The sequence below is a fragment of the Clinocottus analis genome, unplaced genomic scaffold (assembly GCF_023055335.1).
Source record: "Clinocottus analis isolate CAN_PGR_092001 unplaced genomic scaffold, fCliAna1.0.p SCAF_4, whole genome shotgun sequence".
NCBI classification, from domain to species: domain Eukaryota; kingdom Metazoa; phylum Chordata; class Actinopteri; order Perciformes; family Cottidae; genus Clinocottus; species Clinocottus analis.
This window is the reverse complement of record NW_027176153.1, coordinates 19,108,048-19,127,834: the sequence shown is the minus strand read 5'-3', so window position 1 is coordinate 19,127,834 and position 19,787 is coordinate 19,108,048. Positions and strand designations below refer to the sequence as shown.

Sequence of the window (19,787 nt, the reverse complement as noted above, 5' to 3'; positions counted from 1 at the left end):
GCTGCTTTTGTTGTATAAACACATCAATGAGCCACACTGTTGCTGTGGGTGAACTGTCCGTACTGTTTTTAAAGATTTACAACTTAAATAAACTCAGAGCCAGATGGAATTTGTTGACAATAACATGAATGAACAATGTGACTTATCATATAAGTTCAATGGCAGGTGGGACAGAGACAGATGTAGCCGAGTGAAGTCCAATACCTTAAAAATATCATAGTATATAGTATGTTATAGTATAGTATAGTCATAGTATAGTATAGTCATAGTATAGTATGCTATAATATGTCATAGTATAGTATGTTATAGTATAGTATAGTCATAGTATAGTGTGTTATGGTATGTCATCGTATAGTAAGTCATAGAAATTTATAAAAAAGACATAATAAGGCAGGTCATAAAAAGCCAACTTATGTGTAAAAAAAAAAGTATATATATATATATATATATATATATATATATATATATATATATATATATATATATATATATATATATATATATATATATATAATAAACTATAAATGACCACAATATTGCTTGCAAAAAAAAATCACAAAAATAGTATACATGAAAAAGTCACGAAAGTGAGAGTATAGCACGTCATAGGTCAACAAAGGTCAAAGGTTATGGTGTTAGCACGATACCTCAACGCTTTCCTACGTCCATCAGTGTGAACTCTCTCGGTGACACAAGGAGAAGGCTTCATGTGACTCCCCTGTGACTCCCCTGTGACTCCCCTGTGACTCCCCTGTGACTCCCCAGGTTGCCGGCAGCAGATTCGTAAACCTCAAATACTGCAATTCCACAACACTCCGAGAAATAATATTTAGAAATATTCATTTTATTTTTGCATATTTGTCTGAAAAATGTGACGTATGGCTTGGTTTATGACTTTACTAAAAGGTGGCGCCGCAGTAAAGACTCCGGTATTATCATCATCGCTGAAGCGTCCGTCTGTATTCTGCAGCTGAAAAAAAAAAAAAAAAAACACAGGACAAAGACACAACTCTGACCCGCACAATGGACTGGAGGAGGAGCTCGGGCCTGACACTGGCGTACACAGCATCGCTCTATTACTCTCCTACTCGACAAACAGACACGACACACTCACGCATATTCAGTAAAACGTCACCTACATCCAAACACATTTACTTGATATGTATTGACAACTTTGTAATTTAAGTATCATTAAAAACCAAACACTCTTGCTCCAAAAGTTACAGGTCAAAAAACAGCCTAATAAGCCGCTGCGGGTATTTAATGTGACGACTGTTGGGGGTTTGAACGTGTTAACAAAGTCTTTGTCTCAGTAATGCTCGAGCAGCGGCGATACAAAATACAAAACACCAGTGTTGTCTACCTCGTTCATGCTCGTCCTTCATCGTCATCATTGCATATTCTGTTAAACTGTGATTATCCCCGTGTAGTGACTCACCAGCGGCGGATAAAAAGAACAAAAAAGGGAGCACGATATAAACATTTAGTTCATTTGAGATGAAAGACTAATAAAAACAAAAGACAAACACAAACTAAACCAGAGAGAGAGAGAGAGAGAGAGAGAGAGATCTCTAAGGCCATGGACAGAAAGGTAACCTTGAAGAGGAGGTAATCGGGCTTTTGTTTCTGAAAGAGGAACTGGCTCTCGGCTGATATCCAGCATTCAGTTCGGTACCTTTGGAGAAAACTGCGGCCGCAGCATCCTGTCAAACACGACACGTTCCTGGTCGTCTCTACCCGAGCGCTCCCTCCGGCGGTCGGCCTCAGGATCAGTGGTGAGACAGAAACCTCCAGAAGGTTACCGGCCGTCTGCCACGTGTGAAAAACATTCAGTTCGAGTGCTGATGACTGTAGCAACAGAACATTTTCATCACCTATTACAACAACAATGGTATATATACTGTATAGATATAGAGATATATATATATAAAAAAACAGGAATGAGAGTGCTTTCTAAAAGCCCTTTTGATTACGTCACACTCTCTCCCCGGTGAACCAGTCCCGATGATGTCACAGGTCAACAGTCACGCTGCTTTCGAATCATCAGTTTTTTCGGCAAGCTCACTGCATGCGGTCGGGCTGGTGCAGAGGGTAGTGGAGGAAGGCCTGCGGGGCGGCGGACACGGCGGCGAGCGCGGCCAGGGGAGGGTGCATGGCGGCCGGAGGGGTCGGGGACGCCGGCGCGCCGGGGGAGAAGCTGTAGCTGAGGTAGCCGGCGGCGGAGGGCGACGGGGACGGGGCGTAGGGGTACGGCTCCAGGCCCGCCGGCGCGTAGGGGCTGTAGGCCGAGCTGTAGTCCAGGTACGGGGAGGCGAGGGCGGCCGCCGCCGCCGCCGAGGGGCTGAGCGGGGACTGCAGCACCAGGCCGGGCTGCAGGAAGGCCTGCGGGTAGACGTACTGCTGGGCGAGCCTGCAGGAGGAAAGGTGTCAGATGAACTGATGAGTTGAGGCACAGAACGACAATCAGCAGATTCATCACTTCAGTTCATTTCTTCGTAAAATGTGAATATTTTCTGACTTTTGGTCAGTGCAATCCTTCTCCACACGAGAGGTTGGACGGAGAAATCCTTATCTACACTCCCAGCGTGTACGGATACACACCTGCCTGTAAAGGAGGACAAACCTGGGAGGCAGCATTCTGTGTGTGTTTATATATAAATACATATTCTTGCCACTTTCTCTCTCGTCATCTTTTAGTGATTCCTTTAAGCTTTCACTCTATAAAGCAAACTGGATGACACTCTTTATCTTTTTCTTTTGCAGAACCTAAAATGTCACTGTGACAACAGGTATGAAAAGACATGTCACTATAATTACATACACACAAATACATATGTTACTTTAATGCGATTATTCGACTGTATCATTTATAGTGAACAATTGGTTACTTTTAAATTGTTATTTTCATTTCTCTACATGGCTCGCTGATGCAAGCTCTCTCTTCATGATCTTTTGAGACTTTTTTCTTCTAATTTATGCAGTTTGTACAGTTACCGTGTAGAATAAAATAAAATTTACCAAGGTCTGACCACAACCATAGCTGTCTGAATATCCAATGACAAGACTCTTTTCCTTTTCTTTATCTATTATAAACATAAAAATCAGAGTCCTATTAAGGCCTCCTCCTCTTCCTCCTCTTCCTCCTCGGCAATTATCAGCGCTGTTGCCTTGAAATAGACCTCCTCCCTTGTGTTTTAAGTAATTAGCACACTGCCTGAGAAATGTGCAAATAGAGAAGAAGCTTTGTTCCTCATAAAATATCATCGCTTCAAAAAGGAAAACGCATAACACATAACAATGCAATCACAATTATTTGAAAAGGGTGATCTCTGAATCGAATACACACACCCACACACACACACACACACACACACAGGTTGCCACAATACATGCAGTGTATATGAGACTCAGAGTCACGGCAGTAATGAGAGCAAGAAGCTCTGTCCTCTTGCATTGGCTCATGTCCTCGCCTGCGGCCGCCCGCTTAACCTGCTCTGCCTCCGTTACATCTGGCAACGCGAACAGCGATCATATCAGAAGCAGAGGGTTAAGCTGCTTAAGTAAAAACGATAGTACATGACGGGGTGTAACACTTAGGCTCCCGCGATCGTGCAACCCGTTAACCTGAGAGTAACCTTGTCACCGAGCAGGTGATGCTGCTGCTGCTGCTGCTGCTTACCCCCAAACAGAGCCGGAGCAGGGATGAGGTGGACACAACAAATACTGGGACTGGGTCTCTCTTCAGAGCCACTCCGATGTGTACACAACACACACACCACACACACACCGACATAGACAGCACGCTTGCCAATATTCGCCCGTATGACCTACTTCAGTTTTGAAGTTATTTCACCTCATTTAACTCCTCTCTGGACTTATCAAACCCAACTGTGTCCGACTGAGGAAGCTTCAAGTCTCCAATTCATCCTCAAGTAACTAGATGTTGGTCTGAAAACACTCGTTTCTGTATCTGATTGTTTTCATTGAAGCCAAACTAAGTTATACTTACATTGAGTGTAATATTAATGAGCATGTTTTCATGAAATGGAGGACTGCAGAAGTCGGTATTGATGGAAACCGTTTGGGATCTGGACTAGAAGTATTTCAACTAAAGGTCTTCAGGATTTTCAGTTATTTCAGCTCATTTTTGAACAATAAGCTCATTCTTATTCTTGCCAAACATTCAATGAGCAGACTGACATCACTCTTGTGTCTGCATGCTAACAATGGAGCAACGGCTAACAGGACAGGAAGCCATTAACATCTTACATCTAGTCTTTATGCTAAGCTAACCGGCTGCTGGTTGTATATCACATGTATTGGACAGACTCAAGAGTTGCATCAATTTCGGGAAGAAAGACAATAAGCTTAATTCCCCAAAACGTTTACCTATTTCTATAAACTGAGGGTAGATTGTAGGTGTGTTAAACACACTTCTCTGTAATTCTGCCCGTCACAGTTGGTGTTTTTTGGACTAAAATGTCATGTAAAGTGCTCTCGAATCAAACAATACAACCTGAGGAAACAAAGGACAACAACACGCCTAAATAAACATCTATAACCGGCACAACTAATGCTCACTAACGAACACTTTTCTTGTTAGTTTAATTTGTCAGAGAAAAAAGAGAAAAAAACAACAACAATTTATTTTTTCCCCTGTGTGTTGTTGTGCCAGACTGTTTATTGGTTCCATGCAGTTGCCAGGCAACCAGCGGGCACATCAAAAATTACATTTTTTTTTTTTTTTTAAATAGTCTGACACATAATCGTCCTAAAAACTGTGAATTGTCAATTTTCCTTTTTTTTTTTTTAAACAAAAAAACAGTCTCACAACAACAAGAGACGAGGTGTGAACGTGAGAATCTTTGGAGGCGAAGCTCACGGTTCCCTCAACAACGAACGAGCGCTTCTTTTATCTTCTACGAAGTTATGCACGTCAACGAGGATCTTTTTTTAAATTGATCTCGCAATCTTCGTCAACAGGACTGAGGGTGTTTCACCTCCTCATCGTGAGCCGAGTGCGAAATGTGCAATCTGGACTTCATCAACAACCCTGTCTGCACATGGGCCCGTCAGCTTGAGCAAACATCCCCACAACTGTCATCACATCTTGATTCCAACGATGTGAACAGAGAATCAGACATCTCTTGTGTGAAGAAACCTAAAAACTGCTTTAACTTCACCACAGTAAGGCATCGGGGAAATAGCTTTCCAGCGTCTCTCATGGAGACACCTGGCCCCGAAAGAAAACGCAACACCATGACTAACATGTAGGCTAATGACACACAACAACAACAACAACAAGTCAAAGCTGGAGTCGGCCCCGCTCCTCAGCACCACTGTATCTCATCTCTCCCCACTGAGTTCCTCCCAGAGCAGAAGTGCAGTGTCATTCCCTCGGCTGTGTGCCGCTGCCCGCTACCGCCCCGCCTGACGGATCCAATGTGACAGCGGCATCGTATGGCGGAGAGCAGCGCCTCGCCGCTCTCCTCCCCGTGCCTGGGCTGTCAAACACACACACACACGTATACGTGTATATATAGTATATAGTATACATATATATGTATAGTTGTTATGCACACACAGGGGGCGTAGACACAATGTAATTGATGTGTTTGCATGCCAAAGCACATGAAAGTGCACACGCAAATCTGAAAGAAACAAGTATACACTCCTAAAAGGCTGCGTGTAGCCGGTTGAGCTTTAAAGAAGATGCGTGTGTGTGTGTGTGTGTGTGTGTGTGTGTGTGTGTGTGTGTGTGTGTGTGTGTGTGTGTGTGGTGAGTTCAGACATAGCAGGGCTAATTGGCGCAGCTGCATGGGTGTACGCTCACTAACAGACCCACGAGAGCAGAATAACCTCCACCGACTCCGCCTCGCTCCCTCCCTCCTTCCCTCCCTCCCTCCCTCCTTCCCTCCCCCCTCCTTCCTCTCCTCTCTGGATTCACTCCCTCACAACCGGCTTCCTCTGCACTGCTCCTCAATGTCCTTCTTAAAAAAAGAAAAACACACGGCGGAGATGAAAGGGATCGGATGCACTGAATAGAAGAAGAAAAAATCAAAAATAAGAGGGTCGAGGTCGGGGACTCCTTGGGCGAGAGGAGTGAGCGGGAGGGAGAGGAGGAGGGAGAGGAGGAGGGAGAGGAGGAGGGAGAGATGCTTAGAGGTGAAGGATCAGCCATCATATCCTTCATGCCTTGGGACAGCCATGCTTTTAATAGTTCAGATCAGGGATGTGAGGGTGAGTCAGTCAAAGAGAAAAACACACATGACCCTCCGTCCTCTCTTGACACACACACACAGACAAACACACACGCACACGCACACACACACACACACACGCGGCTTGAGGGAGGGTGAAGGATAGAAAGGCCAACATCAGCGCTGGACACTCTGCTCTCATGTCAGCAAGCAAGAAACACATTTGAATGAACACATTAAAACTCACATTGCGTATTTCCTCTGCACACATCCCAGAGGGATTACTGAATATTATCATGTCAGTGTGAGTCCTGATGATGTTAGTGTACATGAGATTAAAGATTAAAAAGCCTCCAAACAGAGAGATTTATGTTTGCAGTGTAAGATAATCTCAATATTATCACTTTCACTTGATGCACACTTAACATTTAAAACATCCAGTTATAATCCTACAACAAGAAATCAACAAAAAAGATCCGATCTTAGATTACATCAACTTTTAAAAAGTTTAGTTTATTAAACATCACATGTCTGCAGCTGCTTCACGGTAAATATTCTTTATAACGTTCTTATATATACATTATTAAAAGGTTTAAGAACTCTATTGTGTAGTGTTTGCAGTTAAAAGGCCATTAATCAGCAATTATTACTCCTAATAGAGCATCTGTATAAACAATTAACAATTTTATAATATAATACTGTTGTATTCGTCTTGTGTGAAACACAAAGTATTTATTCTTAATAAATATATATTGATAACATAATTCATTAGTCAAACCTGCATGCAAATTATTTGTGCGTGTAATCTTATTTTTTTCCCGGTGAGGATTTGTTTGTGCGTCAATCAATAGAGATGATTGCTGCAATATTGAACTGCGTTATCAATCATGAACTGTTTATACAGCAATTATATTTGAAAACTAACTAACTCAATAAATGAAGAACCAGCTCGTATCTGCTTGCAGCTGCATTATGACGTGTTCAGCTGTTTAACGCTCGAGAGGTTTTCCCTGTGAAGCTCCTGCAGCGCGCGCAGCGTCGGCCTCAATCTGGATTTATTTGGTTTTTAATGTCCGTTATCGGTTCACGGCTCAAACATTCAGTGAAGTCGCGCCGCAGGAGCTGAAATTTGACTTTGAAGACACACCACAACGTGGAGGAAAGTAATACAAGCGCCGATCAAAATGTGTGTCATCTCCTAACAAGATGGCAGCTTTCTGTGCTAAATTAATTGGGTCCTTAATTGGGTCCCAGGATCAGAGACGTACATACACACTTGAGGGTTTCCCCGTCTACCTGAAGCCCCCTGACACACAGATGAGAGCGATAACTTCAGGTTGAGAGGAGGAGGAGGAGGAGGAGAGATCATTCAGATGGGGAGGGAAGGCCGCCAAAGAGGAAACAGAGGGGAAAGCGGTGGAGGTGGAGGATGTGAATGTATCAAAAGGAGTCGACGCGCCGGTGCCGCTTTGTGATTCATGGACGTTTCACTGAGGAACATTTTGACCATAAATCCACGGAAACGAGCCGGTGTACACCGGCCCTGAAGCTTCACTGCACCCAGCCACAACTCCACCCGGCCACAGGTGGGCTGTGTATCTGTGTCACCCCCGCCTTCCTCCCTTCCTCCTTCCTTCCTCCTCCTCCCCCTCGACAGGAAGCACCCTCCACATTTAACAGCCCCACCGCACGTCCGTCATCCATCTACTTTCTTTCTCTCTCTCAAAGAAATAAACACCAGAAAAAAGAAAGCCCCCCGCTCCTTTTTTGAGAAAAAAAAGAAATTTCACTTCTGCCAAGCGTCGTTGGTTGGGTGCTAAAGGCAGACAGCAGGCACCCATGGGTGACAGATCCCCCCTTTCACCCCTCACGACTCAGCTGAACCTCAAAGCCACAGTCGGCACCCGTTCTCCGTCCTCTTCAAACTTTAAGCAAATACGCCGAAGCGGCAGACAGAGCGGTGCTTTGTTTGAGTTTGTTTTTGTTATTTGGTGTTTACTGCACCTCAGGGTGTCAGACCCCCGAAGGGCCCCGCGGAGCCCCACAGCAGCAGAGGGCAATAAAAAAAAAAAAAGACCCGCAGACATATTTATTTAGACTGATTCAAGGGAATAGTTTGACATTTCGGGCAAAGCTGGTATTTGATTTTACTGCCGACAAGTTGGAGGAGAAGGTTGACACCATGACACCAGTCTGCTCGACACATGAAGCGGCAGCAGCCGGTCAGCTTCAGAAGAACAGCTGGATGCACTGTGTGTGTGTGTGTGTGTGTGTTGTGTGTGTGTGTATAAGGCCTGGCTCCACTATATACCAGCTCCTCTAAAGCTCTCCAATTAACACATTTACTGTGTGTGTGTGTGTGTGTGTGTGTGTGTGTGTGTGTGTGTGTGTGTTTGTGTGTGTGTGTGTGTGTATTAGGCCTGGCTCCACTATGCCACCTCCTTAAAAGCTCTCTAATCAACACATTTACCATCATATGTGTGGTTTGTTCCCATTTGACAGAGTGGGATGGAACCAGTGATTCAGCAGTAGAATGAGTACTAAAAGGTTATCATGTTCTTTTCAACCCCTCCCCCACAAGAAAACACACACACACACACACACACACACACACACACACACACACACACACACACACACACACACACACACACACAACTCATTGCTATAATTGTTGGTAAATTGGAGTCAGAATCTCATTTGAACCGCATCTCGTGGAGGTGGATTCTCTGGAAGCAGCGCTCTCATCTCTCAGGACCGACACGACATTATTACACGAGCCAGATGTGACAAATCCAAATAGAGTACACTTTCTTTTTAATTGTTTCCTTTTTTTGTTGGAAAAGTTGTCCTTGAAATGTTCTTGCCTTTTTCATTTTTGGTTATTTGCACAATTTAAAAATACAGATACATAACGGAGATAAATATCATCACAGGAAGAGGCAGAAAACCACACATGGTACTTTATTTAAAGCCTAAATAAGTGTTAAAATGTCTGAATGTTGTAGAGAACACAAACTAAAATACAGGATATGACTACGTATTAAAGATTGATAAAGTATTTGTCTGGAAGTTCAGTATGTATCCCAAATTAAACCAAACGTTGTAACCATATTTGTATGTGAATTATCGGAGAAATAAAACACCGCAACAACAATCTTGTCACTTTACATGCAAATATGTAGAATAAAGGTTTTGTATTTGGGGAGAAATGAAAGCACCGGCATGAGATCGGCTACTTGAACCTTTTGGAAACCGTACACGAAAATCCTCCCGCTCCCATTTTAAGTCCCAGCATGCCCCATTCAGACAATCTTTTGACATAAAATACATAATTTTTTTTAAATTTTTGAACCGAATTACACAGTTTTTGGACTGAAACTCGTTTTAAACAGGGCACAACTTTGTTTTATTGTGTTTTTTTGTTGCAGATTCCAATTCTTTAGGTCCTAATCTTTCCAAAAAGGTGTCTTATTAACCGCTCCAGGAGGCATTTTTGGGGAATCTGGTTCATAACATGCTGGATGTTCATAGTTACGATCAAAATATCTTTTTAAAATTGTTTTTTTTTTTCAGCAGATATAAATTTTTCCTCAAGACTTTGCTGAACAAATACATACAATAAACACAAGTATTGAAATTAATTTGGGGTTCCTACGACGACTCAAACGCAGGAGAAAAAGAGGTCTGGAGCCAAAATCGGTTCCACAGTTTCAACGCATATAGCTTGTCCCTAAAATAAAAAACCTTCACTTTGCCAAGAAATGTTTGGCTGCGGCTGCAGTCATGCTGATCATGTCTCAGCCTCTGAGCCTCGCAGCGTCACAGACGCCTCGTCCTCTGCATGTGAACTGAAACGCTTCAGGTTTTCTTTGACGGGCCGCGCGGTGCATTTCTTCCTCATCTCAACGTGCGTTTCTTCTACTTTGGGATCCAGAGGCTTTTATAGCCAATTGATTTAAACCAATTAGCTCACTCAGATCTCCCTCAGACAAAAGAAGAGACCTTAATGAATTAACAGGTTGTTTTATTGACGGAGAGAGACACAAATAACGACAGCGACGGTCATTTAACAGGGAGAGAAGTGAGCGTGAGATTCACTCCGAACACGACGCCTCTTGCAGCTGCGGCACCGAGATCTCTTGAGGTCGCGCCGGTTATGGACTGGTATCACTTCTTCTTCTAACTGGTTTTCATCATAAAACAAACAGACTCTGGTTTGCAACAGATTTCCCCTTCAGAGCAAGTTGTGTGGAAAAGGAAAGCTAATAATTAAATGACTAGTTGATTAAAGGGGAAGTCCAGTCAGCCAGTCTGCTAAAGATGTCGCCTCAGACTCTGATGCTTTTTTTTTCTTGCTTTTGTGTATTTTCATATTTCTCAGACTAAACGATTCATCGCTGACTCAAAATAGAATTGTATTAGTTAACCACAAGTTATTTGATGAAAAAACGTGTAATTATGTGCATATTTAAATGTGTGGTGGTTCAAACTCAACACAGAGACTCATTAAAACTCAAACCTCTCTAAAAAATATTAAGGATGTATTAAAAATGGATGGAAATCAATAACTTTCTAACATTTAAACTGTAAGCAAGTTATCTTCACTTCATAAATAAGCAATCAGGTCTGAAGTCAGCTCTCAAAATGTTTTATTTATTCTTTTGAACAGCTTATTGCTGGTTTGTGAAGCATTAAATTCATTTCTAAACTTCCCAGCCAACAGTGTGAAGGGATCCTGTTACTGTGTTTTGAACACGACGAACTGAATTATGTTCTTTATCTGTCAATATGCTGATTATCTTCTGGGTTCATTGATTAATATTGGGAGGGGACGGGGGGGTTAAACTGAAATGTCTTGTGTTGTCCACACAGAAATGAAAGAAAGATGAACACACATCTGTTCCACACGTCTTAATGTGAATTGCTGGTGTTTCCACTCCGATGAACACACCTCCTGTGTGCGTTCGCCTTACAGGTGTGTGTGTGTTGGTTAAGCCGGTGTGTGTGTTGTTGACACTTCTGCCTCTTTTGTTCCAGTGAAAGCTGTGCGACTCTCTTCCTGGCAGCAAGGATTGAACGTCCCTTCGCTTTGGACTGTCGAGTTTCATCGCAGCAGACGATCAATCAACCCCTTCATCACTCATTCATGGACTCATCTGGGTCAGCCTCAATTCCCTCATCGCTCATTCAGAAATTGAGGACTGCAATATTAATAGCACTCAGAACAGTTGAGGTTTTTAATGGACTCCTCTGAAGCCGCGGGAGCAGAACTTGTCCTCCTGGAGAAAGTCTTTTTTCAAAACACTACATCATGCATATTCCTTAAAAAGCACCTCTAGAATATCTGAGATGCCGTCTGTGAGAAACCGAAGACTAAAAACATGTTTTGCGCTCTTTTTTTGCACTCTTTTCCCACAAAGAGCACTAAGAAAGTCAACAACACGACCGACAGATGTGACGCCGGTGGACAAAACTCCTCGTCTAACATCTCCAAAACAACTGGTCTGCGTGGAGCCTGAGGAGAGTTCGACGTGCAGCGCCGCTCGCCCGTCTGCGACCGCCAGTGATTCATCCTCCCTGTTTCACTCAGGAACTGAGTCACAAAGGTTTCCTCTGGAGTTCACACTGAGACTCAGGGAAACTGGACGGGGCGGCAGAACGCCCTTCACAAAAGAAAACAACCCACCAGCAGCTCCCATGATGCCTCTGTTCGCCTCTTTGCAATGGAAGGATTTGTATACTTTAAATATAGTTGTGTGACATTTTCTGGAAAATCTATTCAGAGACTGAATTGAAGGAATTATTACCTGACAAGTCAAGGTGCCTCATTACATTCAGGGCGATTATTTTCATTATTAATTCATCTGCGAATTAGTTTTTCCCAATTAATCCTTTTTGTCTACTAACCTGTTGAAAACTGTGGAACCAATTTTAGCCTCCAGGCCTCCTTTTCCCTGTGTTTGAGCCGTCGTAGGAACCCCAAATTAATTCCAATACTTGTGTTTATTGTATGTATTTGTTCAGCAAAATCTTGGGGAAAAATGTGTATTTACAAAAAAACTAAAAACTTTAAAAAGATATTTTGATCGTAACTATGAACATTCAGCATGATATGAGCCCAATTCCCCAAAAATACCTCCTGAAGCGGTCAATAAGTCCTTTTTTTGTCCTAACCTTTTTGAAAAGATTAGGACCTAAAGAATCAGAATCTGCAACAACAAACAAAGCACCGGCCTGTTAGGAATGAGTTTCAGTCAAAAAAACTGTGTCGTTTGGTTTATAAATTAAAAAATGACGTTTTTTATGCCAAAAGATTGTCGGAATGGGGCATGCTGGGACTTAAGAGTCACCTTTTCTTGCAGCTGAAAGAAATGTTTATGAATTGCTTTTTTCGTCTGACCGAAAAGTCTAAAAAACCCAAAGATGTTCACTTCACTATCATAATGACAAAGAAAGCGTCCAAGCCTCGTGTTTGAAAAAGCATTTCACCAACAAATAATTGGAATTTTTGCTAAAAAAAAAAAATGCCCACGATGATTAATCCATCTTCAAAGTTTCCCCCGATTGGTGGACTCAGCTCCAGTTACAATGCAGCCAAACACATCAAAACCAATTGATCCTAAACATGTGTGTTTATGTGTGTTACCGACAAGGTGAGGACAACAGGAGGAGTCACAGTGTTCGTGGTCTCTTTGTGTCTCAGCGGCGCTGCAGCCCTGACGTGTAGTTACATTTATTAGGCCTGCATCTTTAACCCCTTAATGCAGGACCAATTCAACCCAAGATCCTTCGTGGGATTGCTGAGCTCGAGGTTGAGAACCACGGCCCGATACGGCCAGAGATATTAAAAAGATATGATATGATATAACGCCTCTGCATGCACGAACAAGAGGGAGGGGGAAAGATAACAGAGAAGGGATGCAGGGAAGTTTCACTAAATGGCTTGTATCCTCAGTAAAGCTCAAGTCATGCGTGAAAGAAATTCAGAATTGAGCTTCTCATGTGTTTAATGGCCCAGAAAGAGAGCGAGCGAGAGAGAGAGAGAGAGGGAGACGCAACAGCCAAAAAGACAAATCCAAATATGACGCACAGACAGATACGGCTGAAGACGTCTCTGAAGCAGAGTTTAAACACGCATCCTGTGTGGCGTCTGCGACGGCGCTTTTCTCTCTCCATCCCTTTTCCTTCACATCGGTAAAGCGGCGTTAACCACCGCAACCCGAGCGGAGGACAGGAGCGAGTGCTCACTAATGTCAAGGACGGAGGAGTGAGATGTATTGTGTTGAAGAGGAGGAGGGGGAGGAGGAGGAGGAGGAAGGTGAGAGACTGAGAGAGAGAAAGAGAGGTGGAAATAGAGGTATTGATTCTTCTCCGTCTTACCCGTATTGCCTCTGAGCCCACGTAGGATGGACTTGCTGAACTCCAACAGAGAGACCTGCAGACAAAAGAGAGGCAGCAGCGATGAAGAGGGATGTTTTAGCTACCGGCTGCACAGACAGACAGCGAGCCAGGCGAGCAGACGAGGACAGAGGCGATCCTCCGCCGCCGCTCATTTGTCTCAGATGTTCGCATGTGCAAGACGGTATCTGCTTTTCCCTCAGCACACACACACACACACACATACACACACACATAGACACATCAAGGCACACACATACTAATACACTCAGTTGAATACAAACATATGTGACCTCTCTGCCTCTAGAGTTCACGAGGAATCAGCTGAGGCTGAGTAAGAAAGGAGAAATCTCTCCTCCTCCTCCTCTCTGCCCTTCCTCTGACTTCATGTCAACATTCCTCAGGCTATTCATTCCTCTGCTACTCCTCTTTTTTTTTACTGTACAGCCATGACTCCATCTACACTCCTCTTTTGTTCAGACCTATATCTAAATGCACATTTCCTTTCTCCAGCAGCACAAAGAGGAGACAGACGCGCCGTTATTTTATTCTCTCAGCGGTCCCGTCTCCTCCTGCTCTCCTTATTCTCTCCCATTCTTCCCCTCTCTCTCTCACACACACAATAACTAAAATACCAAGCGCTGCCATCTCCCATCAGCTGCATGCTTGAGGAGCTGAGTCCCCCCCCCTCCCCCCACCTCCCTCCAAGAATAAGGATACACAGAGTCAGTTGTTGTTGGCGCCCGTGTTTGTCAATCACACCTCCGCTCGGCGGCGTTTCAGCCAGCGAGCTTTAAATGAAGCGGCGAGGGAGAGCTGCTGTCAAGGTCTGGTGTGCAGCGAGACGTCGGAGGGGAAGCACGGAGCGTGTGCGCTGGTGGCTGACACGGAAAAGGCCCAGCGGCATGAAAGCTGTGCGTTAAATCAAGTGCAGAGACAGCGAATGCATCGTGGGGATGAGCACAGACAGGCGGCTGGAGGGAGCATACCAGTGGTTTTATCCCACTAACCTCAAATGTGTACGTAGAGTCATCGGTCTTTAGATTGATTTACTGTCTTGCGGACAGCCGTGGCTTTCCATTCATTTCAGCAAGACGCAGAGACTTGGCTATTGCTTGAGATCCATCAACGGTGACCATTCATGTTCCATCAAAGCTAAAGACAGGGCTACTTTTGATCGCCTGCCTTGTGTTTTCCTGCGATATGAGAGTCTTTGAGGTGTTCACAGGGCAAACATTCATGCATACATCTAACAAAGCCGTCCTAAAGACGTGGCGGTTTGGGGAAACATCCGGTATCTTTGGCCGAGAAATACAGAATGCATCACGCTCGTTGCGAAGGTCTACAAATCTCGAGTAAGCTTTCTGCAAGCCGTCGGCTCCCGGTACGTTAGAGGATCAATTCATCGTCTAATTGAGTGAGACTACAGATCTGAGATCTGTTTTTGAAAGATTATGATAGTATAGGAACCAGAGGGGCTTGGAATTGAGTGAGACAGAAGTCGGGATTATCTGTTGGTCTTTTCATGGGGCACGTTTAGAGACTCCCCGGCTTCATCCTGCACGCGACGTGTCGGTGTTTGATGAAAACAACAGCTGATGTGATCCCGTACATCCCGGGTGTTCACTCACTAGGTGGCGAGCTGCGAGGCTTCGCTCCGAGGTACGCCAGGTTCACGTTGGCCTTCCTGCCGTCGATGATGGGATTGGCGTCCTTGCACGCCCGCTCGGCCGCTCCCCGGTCCACCATGGTCACCTGTGGACAAGCATCACCGGTTAATACTCTTAAATCACTCTTTAAGCTACACAACTGCATGCGAAGACGCTCTTCTATCCAGTGTTGAGGGATTGATTCCAACGCGATGAAGCATCAGACCCGGAGCAGGAGGGAGGGGAGGGGCAGGAAGCTGCATGTCCTCGTCTCCCTATACTCCAATGATTCAATCTTTTTGCTCGATGCGTGAGGAGACGTTGACTCCAGCTCATGAAGACAGTCATGATTTTATGTTTGAATGCTTCCAGTGCGAGCTCATGTAGGAGGAAGGATTTGAGTCAAGGAGGAGATATACTGGAATCTACCTTGAGGGAGTTTGTTGAGGAGTGGGCAGAAAGCAGTGGGAAGGGGTGGTGAAGGTTAACACACACACAAACACACACACACACACACACACACACACACACACACAGTAGAGCTCCAGCACCAACAAATGGGACACTGAAAGTAAAACTGCCTCCGCTTGCTTTCGTTTCGCAGCTTCAGACTCTGGAGTCTTGTGCAAACGGAGGAGGCGGGTGGTTGGAGATGGTCGGGGTTCAAGAAGCGGTTTGCAGGGAAGTCAGACTGCTAAAAGGGGAAGTCAGGGATGAAATGAGGCTCTCAATGCTGGTCACCCGGCCCATTTGCTCCAACGGCTATGGAGAGGCCGAGATCATTTGAACTGCTCCATGTCCGTCCACTCACACATCAACAATCTCTTCTTATCTTTTTTTTTTTCCACACACACACAAAGTCACAGTCTCTCACACAAACAGCCAAACACATCCTGCTTAAGGAGGGGGGGGGGGGGGGGTATGCATGGTAGGAAGTCAAAATGAAACTATACTGCATTCTTATCTTGCAGAGCCAACTCAACTGACATGTCACACCTCTGTGACTACTCCCACCCCTCTGTGTGTCTCTCCTACACAAACACACAGGGTCCACATCTGTATAACAGCTCAGTGTCGTTACCACCTCACTTATATTCCTCTCTGTCTCTGTGCTCATGCTGTACACTTACACTGAATACACACACACAGTATGTCACGCTCGTGCTTTGGGACCGCGGAGATAAATGATGGACACACACTTATGTGAAACAATCTGCATGTGACTACCACCAGCAGACACACTGCACAGTGGCATGTGTGTGCAGCCTCCAAGGCAATACTAGAAGAAGAAAAACTACAATTAATCATGAAGATAAAGTCGCTTCTAACTCATTACTGGCAGCTGTACAGACATGATCTCCCTGAGCAATTAAACTCAGAGCGGCTGATAAAAACCTTAATTAAACCCCCACATCTCACTCCACTTGTGTTGCCACTGCTCCTTTTCATTCTACCAGCACAAGGCAACTTAAAATGAACTCACAAAGCCATATCCTCTGGACTTGCCCGTCTGTTTGTCCGTGATGACCACCGCCTCGTCGATGTCCCCGAAAGTCTCGAAATATTTCCGAAGTGAGGCGTCGTTGGTGTGATACGGCAACCCGCCGACGAAGATCTTGGTGTGAGTCGTGTCTTTCTCCATGGTGGGGTGCATTATTTCTAACGGAACCCCGACCAGCTGCCCGAGAAACAGCGGAGAAGTCATGCGGCTTGAGATGAATGAATAAAAAACGAATAGGAAAAAAAAAATAACACAAAGAAAAGCAGAATAACTTTCCGCTCCTTGGTCACCGGGAGGCTATAACAAGGACAACAGCGCGTCCATGGTGAAACACGCAGCCTCTAGTTGCCTCTGGGTGTGTAGTCCTGCTGACAGGTGTCTCGGAACCTCATGTCTCACGTCTCGGAGGAAGAAAAAAAATAATAAAAAAGCCGGATCTTTAAGCCTCGGCTGGCGCGTCTTGTGCGCGCCCACTGCGCGTCCGCTCCAATGGATGAGCGGTGCGTCTTTTCCATCGGCGCAACCCGCCTCCTGCTCCACCCTGCTGCGCACGCACACACAGGAACACCCCCCCCAGCCGCTTGCTTCCTCCCCTCTCGCCACACAGCGGCTGAAACACTTTTGCCAATAAAATGGAGGAACAGTTGGATAAAGTGTACTGACGAACAAGCACCAAATGTCATTTAGAGGTTGCCAAAATATGACTCCAAAAAGATTATCATTTGATTTTGGCTAGTGTAGATAGGGAGGAGGCTGGGAAACCAGAGATCGGAACAGCTCAATACAAATAGGATGTGCCAAAATCATTGGTAATAATTAAACGGCAGATGTCTTATTCCTTTTGTGTCAGCGATCACAATAAAAGCTCCATCAAAGGAGTTTCAGCAGGTCAGCGGCTGATCCTGCAGAGAGCATAAAGAGGAGACCCTCCATGATACAAAACAAATGTTGTTAAGGGCGATTGAGACGAACAACAGATAATCAGTCTCAACTTCAACATTTGCAATGTGTCAAATGTCACTATTGTCAGTAGGGGGAAACCGGAAGTAATTTACCATAGACCATATATAACATCACAGTATGTAAGAAGTGGACGTAGTCATCGTGAAGTTGCCCATTGGTTTGTGGACTGACATTTTGAAGCCTTGAGTTTGTCATTTGGGTCGTCGCCATCTTGGTTTTTGAAACCAGAAGTTACATCAGAGGATGGAGCCGAGTACAACTGAACTCTGGAGAAGACAGAGACCAAAATGGTACAATTCACATTCTTGAACTGAATCCCAGTGAGAAAGAGTTGAAGTTGAATCATCTGTTTGACTCTAAATGGGAGTATAATTTAATAAATGACATCATACTGCATTAAGGAAGACTTGAAACTAGAGAATAAGACCAACATCTCATCTTTAAAATGTCAAAATAGAAATAGGGTCATTTTCTCATAAACGTCTATACAATCTGACTAATGTTAACAACCAGAGGCGTCGCCCCCTGATGGCCATTAGCGAGAATGCAGGCTGGCTTATTAGTGCTAAACACAAAGTACATTTGACACTAATGAGAACATCTTTAGTTTTTCCAGGTGTTTGGTGATTAAAAAAAAGTATAAAAAGTATAGAGATCATCAATTTCAGGTCATCGGAGAAGAAGACAAATGTCTGAAGCAAATATGACAATGAATCCAGTTTCACACAAAGCAAACATAACTGTGAACCTGCTGGTGGCGTTGGATGAAAAGTCAGGATTACTAAAATCAGGATTACTAAAGTCAGGAGGATTCATGGTGTGGGGAACATGAACATCACGGCAATCCATCCAGTAGTTGCCTACGCAGGTGAGGCTAAAAAGAATGAAGATCAAACAGATATAACTAAAAAAAAATGTAACCAGCTGCAATATTTTACACCTAAAATGGATTAAATCATCACCGCATTAAAACAGGTGAAACAAAAATTGCCTCTTGTCTTCGTTACTGAATGTCAAACCTTTTCTCCAGCCGCCTGCAGTAACCCGGCAGCCAATCTTAAACTGACAGGCTCTGTAATTTTATCACAAACGACACTCAAGTCTGAATAGGAGTTAAGTTATTCTACACTCTGACTGTGCTGTCGGGCGTCAGTAGGTTCTGGATACAGTAACAGCTGCGGGGTTGGGACCGCCTGGAGGTGTGAGATCTATCTGTGGGGTGCAACATCATTGAGAGATGGTGGGGAGCGAGTGGGATGATGGATGGCAAAAATTTACAAAGAGGAGGCGACCGGTTGCAGGAAACAAACGACATAAAAGCGAGGCCGCAGACGGCAACACAGACCTGAGTGTCACAGAGGAAAGCCGGGCTGAGTGGAAGCTCTGGTCTTTTTCTGAGTTTACCACACAGATGTCCTTCACACTCTAAATCCCCTCCACATGTCTATGCCTCCCATCCACACACACAAACATACTCACCTCCCACTTCACGCAGACCGGCAGACTCCAGTCATCTCAAGTGATGAGGGGGAGCCTCTCTTGGAACTTGAAAGTCCCGGTTGTTGCAGAAAATACACTCCTGTTGTTGTATTTGCTTGCTGCCGGACTGAAGCGTCCAAAATGTTTGCGCGTGTATAAAAGACGAGAGAGGCGTTGTAATGTTTAAATATAAATTTGTATTTACATCGATATTAACATCAAGAAACAAGGTAAGAAAAAAACGCAATAGTATTTTACATCCTGTAATAATGACTGTATGTTTCCCAGATGTGCTTTCTCTTTTCTTCAGCTCCAAAAGATGCACTGAGAGGAGTTTCATTCCTTTAAAGCAAAACACAGACATTTTTTTTTTTTTTTTTTTTTTTTTACATTTGCAGATTTCATATTCTTCATTGAGACCGGGGTACAAAAAAAACGACTCCAGGCTATTCTTCTGAGCCATAATGACATCAATCATGAAACCTCTTTTGTAGCTTAGAAAATCTCAACATTCTGTTGTGAAATAACCGTCCGCAGCACCACAACTCAACTGGCCATAAGTTCTACAGAAAGGAAGAAACGATCACAAACAAA

General features: G+C 44.2%; 1 protein-coding gene across 1 annotated transcript; it reads right to left on the bottom strand.

The window, feature by feature from the left end:
• Positions 1–862: 862 nt before the first annotated feature.
• Positions 863–17,210, bottom strand: rbm38 (RNA binding motif protein 38). Its single transcript, XM_068597836.1, has 4 exons — positions 16,734–17,210; positions 15,233–15,356; positions 13,584–13,638; positions 863–2,410 (listed from the first exon to the last, which is right to left on the bottom strand). Exons 1-4 carry the CDS (start codon positions 16,953–16,955, stop codon positions 2,062–2,064), a joined length of 750 nt encoding a protein of 249 aa, XP_068453937.1. The 5' UTR covers positions 16,956–17,210; the 3' UTR covers positions 863–2,061.
• Positions 17,211–19,787: the final 2,577 nt, after the last annotated feature.

Coding starts and splice junctions, on each gene's coding strand:
- rbm38 (XM_068597836.1), bottom strand. CDS start 16,955: ATGACTTCTCCGCTGTTTCTCGGGCAGCTGGTCGGGGTTCCGTTAGAA. Junction 15,357..16,733: donor AGTCCAGAGGATATGGCTTT/GTGAGTTCATTT, acceptor GCTTGTCCACAG/GTGACCATGGTGGACCGGGG. Junction 2,411..13,583: donor TGGGCTCAGAGGCAATACGG/GTAAGACGGAGA, acceptor TTCCTCCTGCAG/GCTCGCCCAGCAGTACGTCT.